Source organism: Dunckerocampus dactyliophorus, chromosome 1 (genome assembly GCF_027744805.1).
Source record: "Dunckerocampus dactyliophorus isolate RoL2022-P2 chromosome 1, RoL_Ddac_1.1, whole genome shotgun sequence".
In the NCBI taxonomy this organism is placed as follows: domain Eukaryota; kingdom Metazoa; phylum Chordata; class Actinopteri; order Syngnathiformes; family Syngnathidae; genus Dunckerocampus; species Dunckerocampus dactyliophorus.
In genome coordinates, this window is record NC_072819.1 from 19,714,992 (window position 1) to 19,727,060 (window position 12,069).

At 43.1% G+C, this 12,069-nt stretch overlaps 1 protein-coding gene across 3 annotated transcripts in view; it reads right to left on the bottom strand.

Moving 5' to 3' along the window:
- The window catches only part of arhgap4b (Rho GTPase activating protein 4b), a 38,710-nt gene extending 27,071 nt beyond the window's left edge, over window positions 1-11,639 (bottom strand). For 2 of the 3 annotated variants that reach the window (XM_054774043.1, XM_054774025.1), the window contains exons 1-2: window positions 11,394-11,639; window positions 2,746-3,059 (exon numbers count right to left, since the gene is read on the bottom strand). In XM_054774043.1, coding sequence (XP_054630018.1) covers window positions 2,746-2,815 — 70 coding nt within the window. In that variant the 5' untranslated portion in view covers window positions 2,816-3,059; window positions 11,394-11,639. The remainder of the gene's footprint in view (window positions 1-2,745; window positions 3,060-11,393) is intronic. The other variant, XM_054774034.1, reaches the window with a different exon arrangement.
- Between the last annotated feature and the right edge of the window lie 430 nt (window positions 11,640-12,069).

Below are 12,069 nucleotides of genomic sequence, written 5' to 3' on the forward strand. Positions count from 1 at the left end.
CTTGTAGTACAGTACACAGCCAGTGAGCCATGGTATGCTCCCTCCAAAACCCAGCAAATAACACACACACACACACACACACACACACACACACACACACACACACACACACACACACATATTCAGTACACACACATTGCTGTTTGCTACCGTGTGTGTGTGATGTCAATATTGATTCATGCTTTGGCTCCCATTAAAGAATTTCTTACAAAGCTCAGAGGTTATTGAGATGGAACATTTTACACGGCTCATCAGGAAGGTCCAAACCACGTTACTTACGCATACTGTACTGTTTGTGCATCCATACATCTATCATCGCACAGTCGCACGCACTACTACTCGCACGCACTACTACTCGCACTACTAATATGTACTAATGAGCAGCACGGTCATCCCTCATTTATCGCGGTTAATTCACGGTTAAATCGCGGTTCCAGAGGTCAGCCAATATTTAAAAATATAATATTTTCATAGTTAGAGCATAGAAAACCTGTTTATGACTTTCTAAATACCATTTTATTACCATTATTAGAGCCCTGTGGACATGAAATAATAGCACTATAGTCACCTTTACAGTCCCATTATTCTTTGTTTTCACCACATTGCTAATACACAGACTGTGGGATCACTGCAGGGACACAAGAGACATGCTACCGAGCTAACTAGTTAGCCTCCAATGTATTTATTGTAAACTTAAGAAAGAGTTTCAAACAGTGGGGAAGAACGATATAGTAACAAGCTATATAGTAACGATATAGTACTTCCACACGGAATAGGAGGAGAACTTCTTGTCATTCTATCATGTCAGACATGCCATGGGTGACTACATGTAGTGTGACGGTAAATAATGAAATGTCATGTCTCATCAATTTTTTGTGTCATTACTGAAGCCTAGCGGCCAGAATACTATATATAACTTCCATCCATCCATCTTCTATGCCGCTTATCCTCACTAGGGTCGTGGATATGCTGGAGCCTATCCCAGCTGACTTTGGGCGAGAAGCGGGGTACTGTATATAACTTGTACTTCAATATTTAAACTAATAACGGGCCATAGTCAATCACGAACAGTGACACTTTTGTTTCTGCTCCTATTTTTCATGAGCTGACCTCAAAGATCTAAAACCTTTTCTATGCACACAAATCTGTCTAAATCTATGTTAGTGAGCATTCATAATCTATAATTCATCCACCTCATAGGTTTGGCACATAAAGATGCTGATTCGACAGCATGATTATCGTGTAGGTGTACCTTAGGTTGGCCATAATACAAGGCCACTCCAAATTGTGCAATTGAATGGATATCCAGAGCATCCCAAACATGCTCAATGGGTGACATGTCCAGTGAGTATAGTGGAACTGGGAAGTTTTCAGCATCCAGGAATTGTGTACAAATCCTTGCAACATGGGGCCATGCATTATCATAGTGCAACATGAGTGGATGGTCGTGGATGAATGGCAAAACAACAGACCTCAGGATCTGGTTATGGTATCTCTGCATTTAAAATGCCACCAATAAAATGCACCTTGGTACACTGTCCAAAACATACTGTACACTTGCCCACACCATAACCCCACCAACACTACGGGCCACTCCAAAGATCCTGATGCCCATTGTTGTGTTATTCATACACAAGCATCACCTCACCTTGCAGCATGATAATGCACAGCTCCATGTAGCAAAGATCTGTACACAACTCGTGGAAGCTGAAAACATTCCAGTTGTTGCATGGCCAGCATCCTCACAAGACATGTCAAGAGCTATGTTTATATTTTTGTTGAGTGTAGTTAAAGATTTAGGGTTAGGGTTAGCATTGATGCGGCGTCTGCAGTGATGCGGACTTTGCATCAGTCCGTTGTGGTGAAGAGGGAGCTGTGAGCCAAAAGGCAAAGCTCTCAACTTACTGGTCGATCTACGTTCCTACCTTCACCTATGGTAATAATCTTTGGGTAGCGACCGAAAGAACAACATCGCGGGTACAAGCGGCCGAAATCAGTTTTCTCCGTAGGGTGGCCGGGCTTTCCCTTAGAGATAAGGTGAGAAGCACTGTCATCCGGGAGAAGCTCGGAGTAGAACTGCTGCTCCTCCGCATCTGGTCAGGATGCCTCCCGGACGCCTCCCTGGGGAGGTGTTCAGGGCAAGTCCGACCTCTAGAAGGCTTTGGGGAAGACCCAGGACACATTGGAGAGACTATGTCTCCCAACTGGCCTGGGAACACCTCGGGATCCGCCGGGAGGAGCTGGACGGAGTAGCCGGGGAGAGGGAAGTCTGGGCCTCCTTGCTGCGACCCGATCTCGGATTAGGGGTAGAAGATGGATGGATGGATGGATGGATGCTTCCCCATCAGTTATTAACAATGACCACCACATTGCACTGCAAAGCTCAACAGAGCAACTCAAAATAATCGACAAATACAAAAGCACATGCACATATCTGATAAGTAATGTGATCGCTCCTCCTGCCAGTTATCAATATTTACGGCCACCCTGCATTACGAATACATAAACAAAATACCAAACTTATAAATACCAAACCAAATTCACAAACTTAAAATAATACAATTACTCCTCTCGCCATATTCAAAATCCAAAATGTCACGCATGAGCTCATGCATGCACACGTTCTCACAGAGTAGGCATGTCATATAATGAATGGGATCACTCCTCTTGTTGTTGCTAACATTGTACAGCACATTGAGATAGTCTTTTAGTGTGTGCGTGACAAAAGCATGCGCTGTCACTCACCTTTCATCTGTGATTCATACTCGGCCAGACTGCCCTTCTCCCTCCTCAGTTTTCCATGTGATGTCATCATTTTTGCTCCCTGCTGATGCACGTCTCTTCCTGAGCCTCTGCCTAATGACCTCTTCTTCTTTAACCTTCCAACCACAGGCCCTGCACACGCCTCTGCGGTCTGTGACCTTTCCCCCCTGACCGTTTGATTGACCTACAGCCGCACACAGCACAGCGGCATCATCAGCGTAGCTCGGCCATAATCACCATAGATGTTAGGCCGGTTGGATGTGTCCATGGAATACCGATTCATAGGCTGGACTGGCCTGGAATAGAGAGAAAAGAGTATCATGTCGAGAGGATATGGATGGATGGAAGAGGACAGCTGGGTGCAAGAGAAGATTTATGGTGAGTCCAATGAGAAAATGAGAGAGCGAGCGAGCAAGGGGACAATTGAGGCCGGGGTGACAAGAACGAAAGGGACAGTGACATCGGAGAAGTGATATTTAGTAGGAGGGGACGGTCTGATGGGGGCCACGCCACTGAATGGACGGTGGCAGGACACTGTGATGACGAGGGTGATGACGGAGGAAGAATGGAAGGGATGGGGGATGGGAGGATGAGAGGTGATGAGTAACAGCAGTAATGAAAGACATTCAGTGCCTCTAGGTCGGGGATGTCCAATTGTCCATGTAGATGGAAACGAGCAAGCTCAATATGGAAACTCACCTGCTCTTAGTCACATAGTATAACGTTATTTCTGGTCAGGTTTAGAAGGAGTATAGTTCAAATTTCATAGACATTTCCCATCTCTATTTTTATTTGACAAAAAATTTGTAATCCAGTGATGTTTTGATGATAGCAATTTTAAGTGAACAGCCCCTTCAGCTTCCTGACAGTGACCATTGCTGTTCAATGCAGGGACGGAGGTGTGAGCGTCGCGTGTCACATTTTCCACACTTGCAGTCCGGGCATTGCAGAATACCTTTTCAAACAGGGTTTACCGGCTTCTGCTGCGGATCTAACACTGGGCCTCATTCACGAAACGTTCTTACGGACAAATGTGTTCTTCATGCCTTCTTACGAAGATTTTTGGCATTCACGAAACGTGTTCTTAACTCACAGTTTTAGATCTAAGAACAAATTCTACGAATGCTCAGGAGGACTCTTACGCACAAGCAAAGCTTGCACTTTCAATGCGCAATCGCCCTCATGATGGATTTTGCAATCTGATCCCAAAAAATGTAGTGCAAATAAAATATCCCAACAATTATTTATCATCAAAACAACTAAAATATACTTGATCGATAAATATATATTCAAATCCCAATTCATCAAAAAAAAAAGTAGCTGGCTGGACGTGCGCTGCACAGAGAGAGAATGTAAAGGGACCATTAGATTTATTTGCTGAAAGCGACGAATATTTGATGTCCCACTTCAGGCTTCCCTCTCTGTTCTTGCAGGTGTGCAGGATCATCAGAATAACATCGCAATGAAACGTGGTGTGCCTATTGCGCACGTAGCACCCCCAGATAACGACATGCGCCCCCAGCCACGTCTTGAGCCAGAGCACGGGGCTGCTGTATTAATTAGGCAGCGTCTAATCAAATGTAACCACAGAAAAAATAAATTGTCACACACAAACTATGTATTTTGACTTTGTTTTTCCATCATGATTGTGTAAATATTTTCTAGAGTTTCCAAAATGGTTTTAGTTTTTGATTGATGGCCCGCCTCCCGTTTCCTCCAGATCGCTCCGGTGCAGTCCAATCTTTTTTTTGAGTCTATTTTAAGTCAAAACAGTTCTTTTTAACCTCTGCGGTGGCGCGTTTCTCCGTGGAAACGGCATTTATGTTTCCTGCAATGGTGCTCCATGCCGACTCTTTTTGGATGGCCTGATGACCGGTGGATACACGTGAAAATAAGGTGGTCTTGTGTTCGCTCACTCCTTGTAAAAGCACCTCTATTTCAGTAGAATTGAAGTTTTTCTTCTGTTTGTTGTCCAGCTGCTTCTCAGTCTTGCCCTTGCGCGTTGCCATCTCCGCCTCCAGCTGCCGGTTGCGCACAGCACATTTTTTACCTTATATAGGAAATAATAGGCGGTGACCTATGCAAATTAGGGCTCACATGCACGTGCATCGCAGTTGGCATTCATCAACCTAAGAACACCGGTGCGAACAATTATCCCTACTTAAGAACGTGTCGTGAATGTGGCGCAGTTTCCAACCCGCGCCTTCTTAAGTACACTTCTTAAGAAGACTTTTAAGAAGATGTTCGTGAATGAGGCCCACTGTCTCTAAAGTTGGAAAATTGCTGGGTCAATCTTGCCTCTGACATTCTGACTAAAAAGCTGGGAAAAAGCTTTATCTTTTGAAAGTAAAGGAATTTTAACTAGTATTATTCATTTTTAATGTTTTCGGTATACTTGAAGCACTTCCAAGCGTACACCTGAATAGGCTCAAGCTCACCTGTGACCCTAATGAGGACAAGCGTTATAGAAAATGGAATGGCACAAAGAAGGTTGAGGTGGGACTAAAAAGCTTGAGAACTGTTATAGCTGATATTTATGGGACTTGGCTTTTATTCTAATCTACGCACTTCCGAACAGACCATTTCTGAAGTACAGTCAAGGAGGTGTGAAAGCACAAAGAAAGGCTGAAAAAGTGTAATCTTAAGCTGCAAAGTACAGTAGTCACACATTTGATGGGAGAGGGTTTGTTTCATGAGTGTTTTGGCACAGAGAGGCAGGCACAGACAACCTCACACAATGCAAAAAAAATCAACTATTTGCACTCGCCACATCCTGTGTCTCAACAGGTTTCCGCTACTCTGCAATGAGCATCTAAGTGTACCAGCATGACAGGAAGTAAGCCACACTATGTCAACGAGTAGAACATTAAACTAGCAGCTCTGATACCATGCAGAGAGAATCAGTATTATTAGCATTCTGATTAAAAAGCTCCAATTTTATTCCCCCGATCCAAAGCTCATGCTACAGAAAGCAATTGAAAAGTTAATGGAGAATTACAGTGAATAAATGAGGGAATGATTTCCCTCTGCGGAGGACACCGAGACCTTGGAGGAGGCTCGAAGGCCTTCATCAGCGCACAACCTTAATCAGCACAGAACGGAGTAAAAGATCTGTCTCAGAGAGGGGAGAAAGTGTGAGGGACTTAACAATCCTGGGAAAAAATGAGTGGGGTGAAGCAAAAAAAAAAAAGGACAAAAAGGACATTGTCGGTGAAGAATTTAGTTGGATTTTGTGTGTGATTAAAAAGTTGAAAAAAAGGTATTGTATGGTAAAATAGGGGGGAAAAAACATTGCCATCCATCTTGCTGGAAACTGGTCCAATTCACTTCATAACAGTGCTTATTTCTTTGTTAACTTTCCTATATGATCAAATTCCAAAAATCAAGGTTATCAGGAAGCATTTTCCTCAAGAATAAAAGTCAAAGTGAATAGAAAGCTGATTAAAAAGACAAGAAAGGCAATAAGTGTAGCAGCAAGATATATCACACTGATACACAGGGGGATTCTTCTTCTAATTGAAAAAAAGTCATGCCTCTTCAGATGTAACACAGTATATGTTGTAAGATGTAAAAAAACACGTTTTTGTTTGATAGTATCGAGCGATTGTGAGTGAACATTTCCTGACAACTGCACAGTGCAACTATACCACAATTGTACTTGTGTTGTAAAACAGGAATGTTGAACTTTGATGTTGAACCCTTGCAAGAATTTAGTTGGATTTTGGGTACAATGACAGTTAGCTTGTTAAGGTAATTTAATTGGGTAATTTAAAACCTATGTAATTGGACCCTCATTATAAAGCGGTACCAGGTTGTGCACACATGTTTTGGAGCAAAATATAGTAATTTTATGATCGATACAGTTATGCACTCCCTGCATTGTATGGAGTGCATACAGGCACATGGAAGCCATACACAAAGACAAGTTCATATTTCTCCACTTTGAGAACTATTTTTTCAGTTATGCCACTTTTCAATTCAGCGTGTCGGCCATGTCGGAGAAGAGCAGCTGTTTGCACAAGGCTAGTCGTCCAGTTTGAGTGTCATATAACGCTAAATTCACATGAGAACATGTTGAAATGTGCTTCCCTGCAGCTGCATTGCCTCGAACAGCTGCCTACTCCCACCAAAAGAAAATAAAGTTCTGATCCTTGCAGGATAAATGATCTCACTTCCTAATTATTTCTGAAAAATAACCAAATGCGTGTTGGTTTACTGTATTTTTTTAGGAAAGCACTGAAATGTGAAAGATGCATGAAAGTGTGATTAGATGCTGCTTTGTACTGTTTGGTCACTGATGTGTGACCTTCATCTCTTACCGATGAGAGATGCTCTTAAAAGGCATGACATGGGGGGGGATGGTTCACAGCAATAAACTTCTATCTCCTGTCTGCTAGGAAGCCTTTAAGGGTCCCTTAGGGAGCACGCTCTAAAGGCAGTATGCTTTCCTTGATGTTGCCTTTTACCCATACATCTCTGCAACAGCTCACTGAGCATGTCACTAGATGGATACAGATATAATAAGGCTGGCCTCACTCTTGGCCATGTATAATATTTTTGAAAACAAAATAGGAACATGGCATCAAAAGCTACATGTCTTATCATTATTATGATTGTTTTAAGATTTACGATTAACAACAGTTAGGTGCATCCTATAGAACCTCTACAGTTGAATGCCTCGATGTCATGCTATTCAGAATTTGACCACCATATTCAGGAAAACTGTACCTCTAAGGTCACACAGTTCAAACCACAGACGTCACGTGACATCATGAGATCTCTGTTCTGCTTTTTTCTTTTTGGCCACCGTTATTCCAAAAGAAACTTTAAACTGCAAACAAGGGGAAATAAGAAAAGTGTGGGTGGAGGGTGTGGGGTGGAGGTGTTCTAACAGTGGTTAACTTCTTTTTACGCTTACTCCTTATAGTTAGGCCTGGGTCTTCTATTGTTTTGACGTTTTACTGTGAATTTCTTTTTACACTTGCATGACAGTTAAGAATGTTTAAATGTTACTTAAAATTGCCCGTGCAGTTAATGAAGGTTTTGTGATGGTGACAATATAACCCTGGAACAGATTATGGGGAACTAATGTCTCCAAATCTGCGTTCCACCTTGTTGTTCCACTGCATTGTGGAAGTAAACTGTTACTACTACTTCCAACACAGACTGGTCAAGTGATACCTTTATTTCCCAAAGAGCATGCTACTTCTAACCATTGAGCTGCTGTGTTCTGAATCATAGCAACCTCTCTGACACCGTCTTTTAGTCTAAAAACAGCTCCAAGAAGCAGCTAAAACCGCCTCATACTGGCCCTGGTTCTATTTTGCATGGGTCACAAGATTTCAACTCTTGGAAATTTTGCTATGCAGAATAACAAAATCCAATTTCAACGCATCACGGACAGTTGGTGCTGGTCATTCTGCACACTTGGGTGCTACTACTGCACAATGTCTTCCTTGAAAAGGTTTCCAGCCACATCTAATAGTCGTTCACTATCACAGGCTGAACACACACCACAGGGATGACTCTTATAGGTTGGCAGTGCAGGACTTCACATCCATCACCAACAAAAAAGGCCTCTTGCAGCAAGCAGCAGGTTGAACATTTGTAATAAAACTGTCAAAATTAACAGCACAGAGATCCATGTTTGGCAAGGAGATTTTTCTTACATCTTACCAGGTGCCTTTCAGTGCTTTGGCACAGCACCCGAATGCTACTGAAGGCAGCAAAAATTCAAAGCCACATAATTTTATTCCCCCCACCACTGCCGCTATCAACATTTCTCTGCTTCCTGCCGTGGTTAAATTTATGTGGAGGATCATTTACAGGGGTTTATGTTTGTGGAAGGCATAGCTGAAGGTGATATTAAAAACAAGAGAGGAGATTCTGTGCAGGGTGAGAGGCTTACGACGCCACTTCTCCAACAAACTTCACTGTGACTGAACTAATTAGAGGTCCATTTTGTTGAGGTTATTTTAGTCTGTAAGCAAATCCATGTGATTATTGCTCAAATCGCATCTCTTTTTGGTGCTTTTTTCCATGAGGGTGATGGCCAATGACCTTTACTGCTCTGAAGTGATGATTATAATCAATGTCTCTAATCTAATTTCGATGAGCTTGTCATGGCTTTACAATGATCTTTTGCCATGTTCGGTAAACCAGCAGAGGGTCCCAAAATGTTAAATAGTATGGGCCAGTTCATTTCTCTATTCTGTTACAAACCCCTTAAAAGGAAAACTGCACTTTTTTTTAGGAATTTTGCCCATCTTCCACAATCCTTATGTGAGACACAACGCACACCTTTCTCTTTTCTGGGCATTCTAAAATATAACAGAAAAAAAGAGGCAGCTCATTACTGCATGCACCTGTAATAGGACACACCTATGCCGCCTACAAAGACCGCTATTAAAACACCTCAAAAAACCTCCAACATGGTTGTATGGTTTTATATTCATGCTGTGACCATCTAGTAACAGGTACATTCATGATAACATGTAATATGTACAGTCTTTTGACGGATTTTGATCCTTTTAAGCATTAGCGGAACTTCCTTCCTGGGCGCATTGATTTCACATAGCAACATACGCCTACACCTTGCATTGACTTTCCCAAACTCAAAAACAAAAACACAGCAGCAGTAGCGGCAGCTACGGTATGTAGCGTTACCTTTTTGGTAGTCGCCTGAGGCATTGTGAGTCCAGCGCTGACGAGCTGCAGGCGAGTGTGTGGTGAAGCTAGCCGCTAGCCGGCTAGTAGCTTGCCGGTGTGGTGTGCCAAGGTGGCAATACACCAATAAAGTAGTTGTTCAACAATGTTAATAATAAAAATAACAATTTCGCTGTAACTTGGTTAATATGCACGTCACATTAAATGGTGTGCTGTTGGCGCTTTTTGGAGTTTTTTTCAGAAGGCTTCATAGGCGGATTAGGCGATTCCCATTACGTGCATTCTCAGCTAAGTCTTTTTTTCTTTAGAACACAAAGAAAAGAGAGTTCATGTTTCACATAAGGGTTGTGGATGATGGACAAAAGTCCAAAACATGTGCAGTTTTTCTTTAAGCAAGGCATCAAACCACTCCATACACAGTGCCACAGGCCAAATATAATGCAGGGTGGCCACTGTTCAGTCAAAAAGGACAGGGTTGAATGGATGCTGGCGATAGGTTCACTTTCTTTTTATTCTCAATGTGCCCTTGAGCAAGGCACAGAAACCGTGGGGTGGCAGTTGTTTAGTCCCAAAGGACAAGATCAAAATCAAGGTACAAGATCTCAGTATGGTAATGGCGACTGGTTGCAGGAGAAATGTTAGTTCACTTCTCATATACTGTATATAAATATACTGTTAAATACTGTTAAGGTGTCAGCAAGCCAGGGGACCCCTGACTGTTCAACTGCTCTGGGACGTGTCACAGCCCCAGTCCTCACACTGTGGGGTGGCAGTTGTTCAGTTTTTTAGGACAAGGTTGGGGTTTGAGACCCACTGTGAGTGTCAAATAGGGAAATTGCCTACAAGAAAGGCCAATGTACCACTGAGCAAGGCATTAAATACCCAATGTTCCTGCGACATGAGTTCACTACTTAACCTCCCAACACTGTGGGTTGGCACGTGTTCATTCCAAAAGACCGGGTCTTTTGTTCAAGAGCAAATGTTATGAAAATGAAGAAATTAGGACTGACACCCCCAGCTGCTCTCAACACTGTGTGGTAGCAGTTGTTCTGTCCCTAAGGACAGGTTACAGAACACGGTCTAGGTGAAGGATCAAGACTCACTTGGAAAGGAAATACTGAAATGAAGACTGAAATATTAGTTCACTTCGAGAATACTGTCAAAGTAGCAAGACAACACTTCTGAGTGCAACACAGTTGTACATGGCGCCATGACCCACTCCGATCATGTCGTCGTGTGGCAAGGGCTTGGCTTTGGACTGGAGGGCCGTGTGTTAAGACCCAAAGTCAACGCGACATATGGAAACTGGAACCATTTGCTGGATAGATACCAGGTCACTTCTTGCCCTTGAGCAAGGCACTGAACAGCCAACTGGCCTGGGGCCCCACATTGTTGTGCAGCCCCGCTCTCGCTCTAAATCTCTCCTTCGAGTGTAATTTGCAACAAGGGAAAATATTTATGTTTTCATTATTTTCTCTGTTTAATATTAACACATTTTTGTTGAAAAGATAATAAAAATCTTACATTTTTTACCACCTATATCAGTGGTTTTATTGCACTCCAACACCGAAACACAGTGAATCCCACTCGTCTGTGTTGTCTATGCTTATTTTGTGTCGTCAACAGCAAAAATTCTAGACGGGGACGGCTTATATTGGCTTATATTTACACTTGCCATAAATCACCTCCTGTGACCAATGAGAGACCGTGGCACTGCTCCACACAATGTCCACAAAAACACCGCCAAAGCCTATTTACACTCACACATACACACACACACATATAGTGAACATCATGCACATATATTACATAATGGGTCCCCTTAAGAGTCAGCATGTGTCAGCTGCAAACCACTAAAGTATAAAAATAAATATATTGTCGCTCACTTTGCACGAGCACAAACATGCACGCAGAATGAAAATAAAGACAGAAACACACCAACACAGGTTGTCAGCGTTGCATACCTCACTTTGTGCTGTCTCTTTCTATCTTTTCCTCAGATCTCTTCTCCCATCCCTCGTTCTCTTCATGGCACAGACAGCGAGAGAGAGAGCCGTGTGTTTGAATTTGACAGATTCCTCTCAGCTCTTAGTACTCTCACTCTCCATCCCTCCTCCTCCTCCTCTCTCTCTCACACATCTCAGACTCGAAAACAGCCTCCCTCCTCTCTTTTCTTCCTTTCTTCCATCTCCTACCAAATACGCTAAATAGCCTCCCCTCTCACACCAGAGATGCTTAGCTCCTCCCGTTTCCCTGCCTCCCCGCCTCATGAAGCCACCCAAGGCCACGCCCACCTCGCGCTCCTCTCCTCGGGCGGCTATAAATACGGCTGCTGCTATGAATATACCATCGGTTCTCCCACAGCATCCCTCGGTCTGTCTACCTCCCTCCCTGCATCCATCCCTCCATCCCCTTTTCTCTCTCTCACACACAAACGTTTGTCTGCTGACCTTGTATTATTTACCCTCACCATCACCTGACTGCATCCTTTACACACACGCACACACACAGTGATGGATGCCATAAGCCGCAAACACACACGCACGCACACAGACAAACAAGTGTGTTTTTGTTCATTTCCTGTCTGCAATGCCGAATGCGGAGCGTCGCAAGCAGTTTACACCGATTACAAGACTGTAA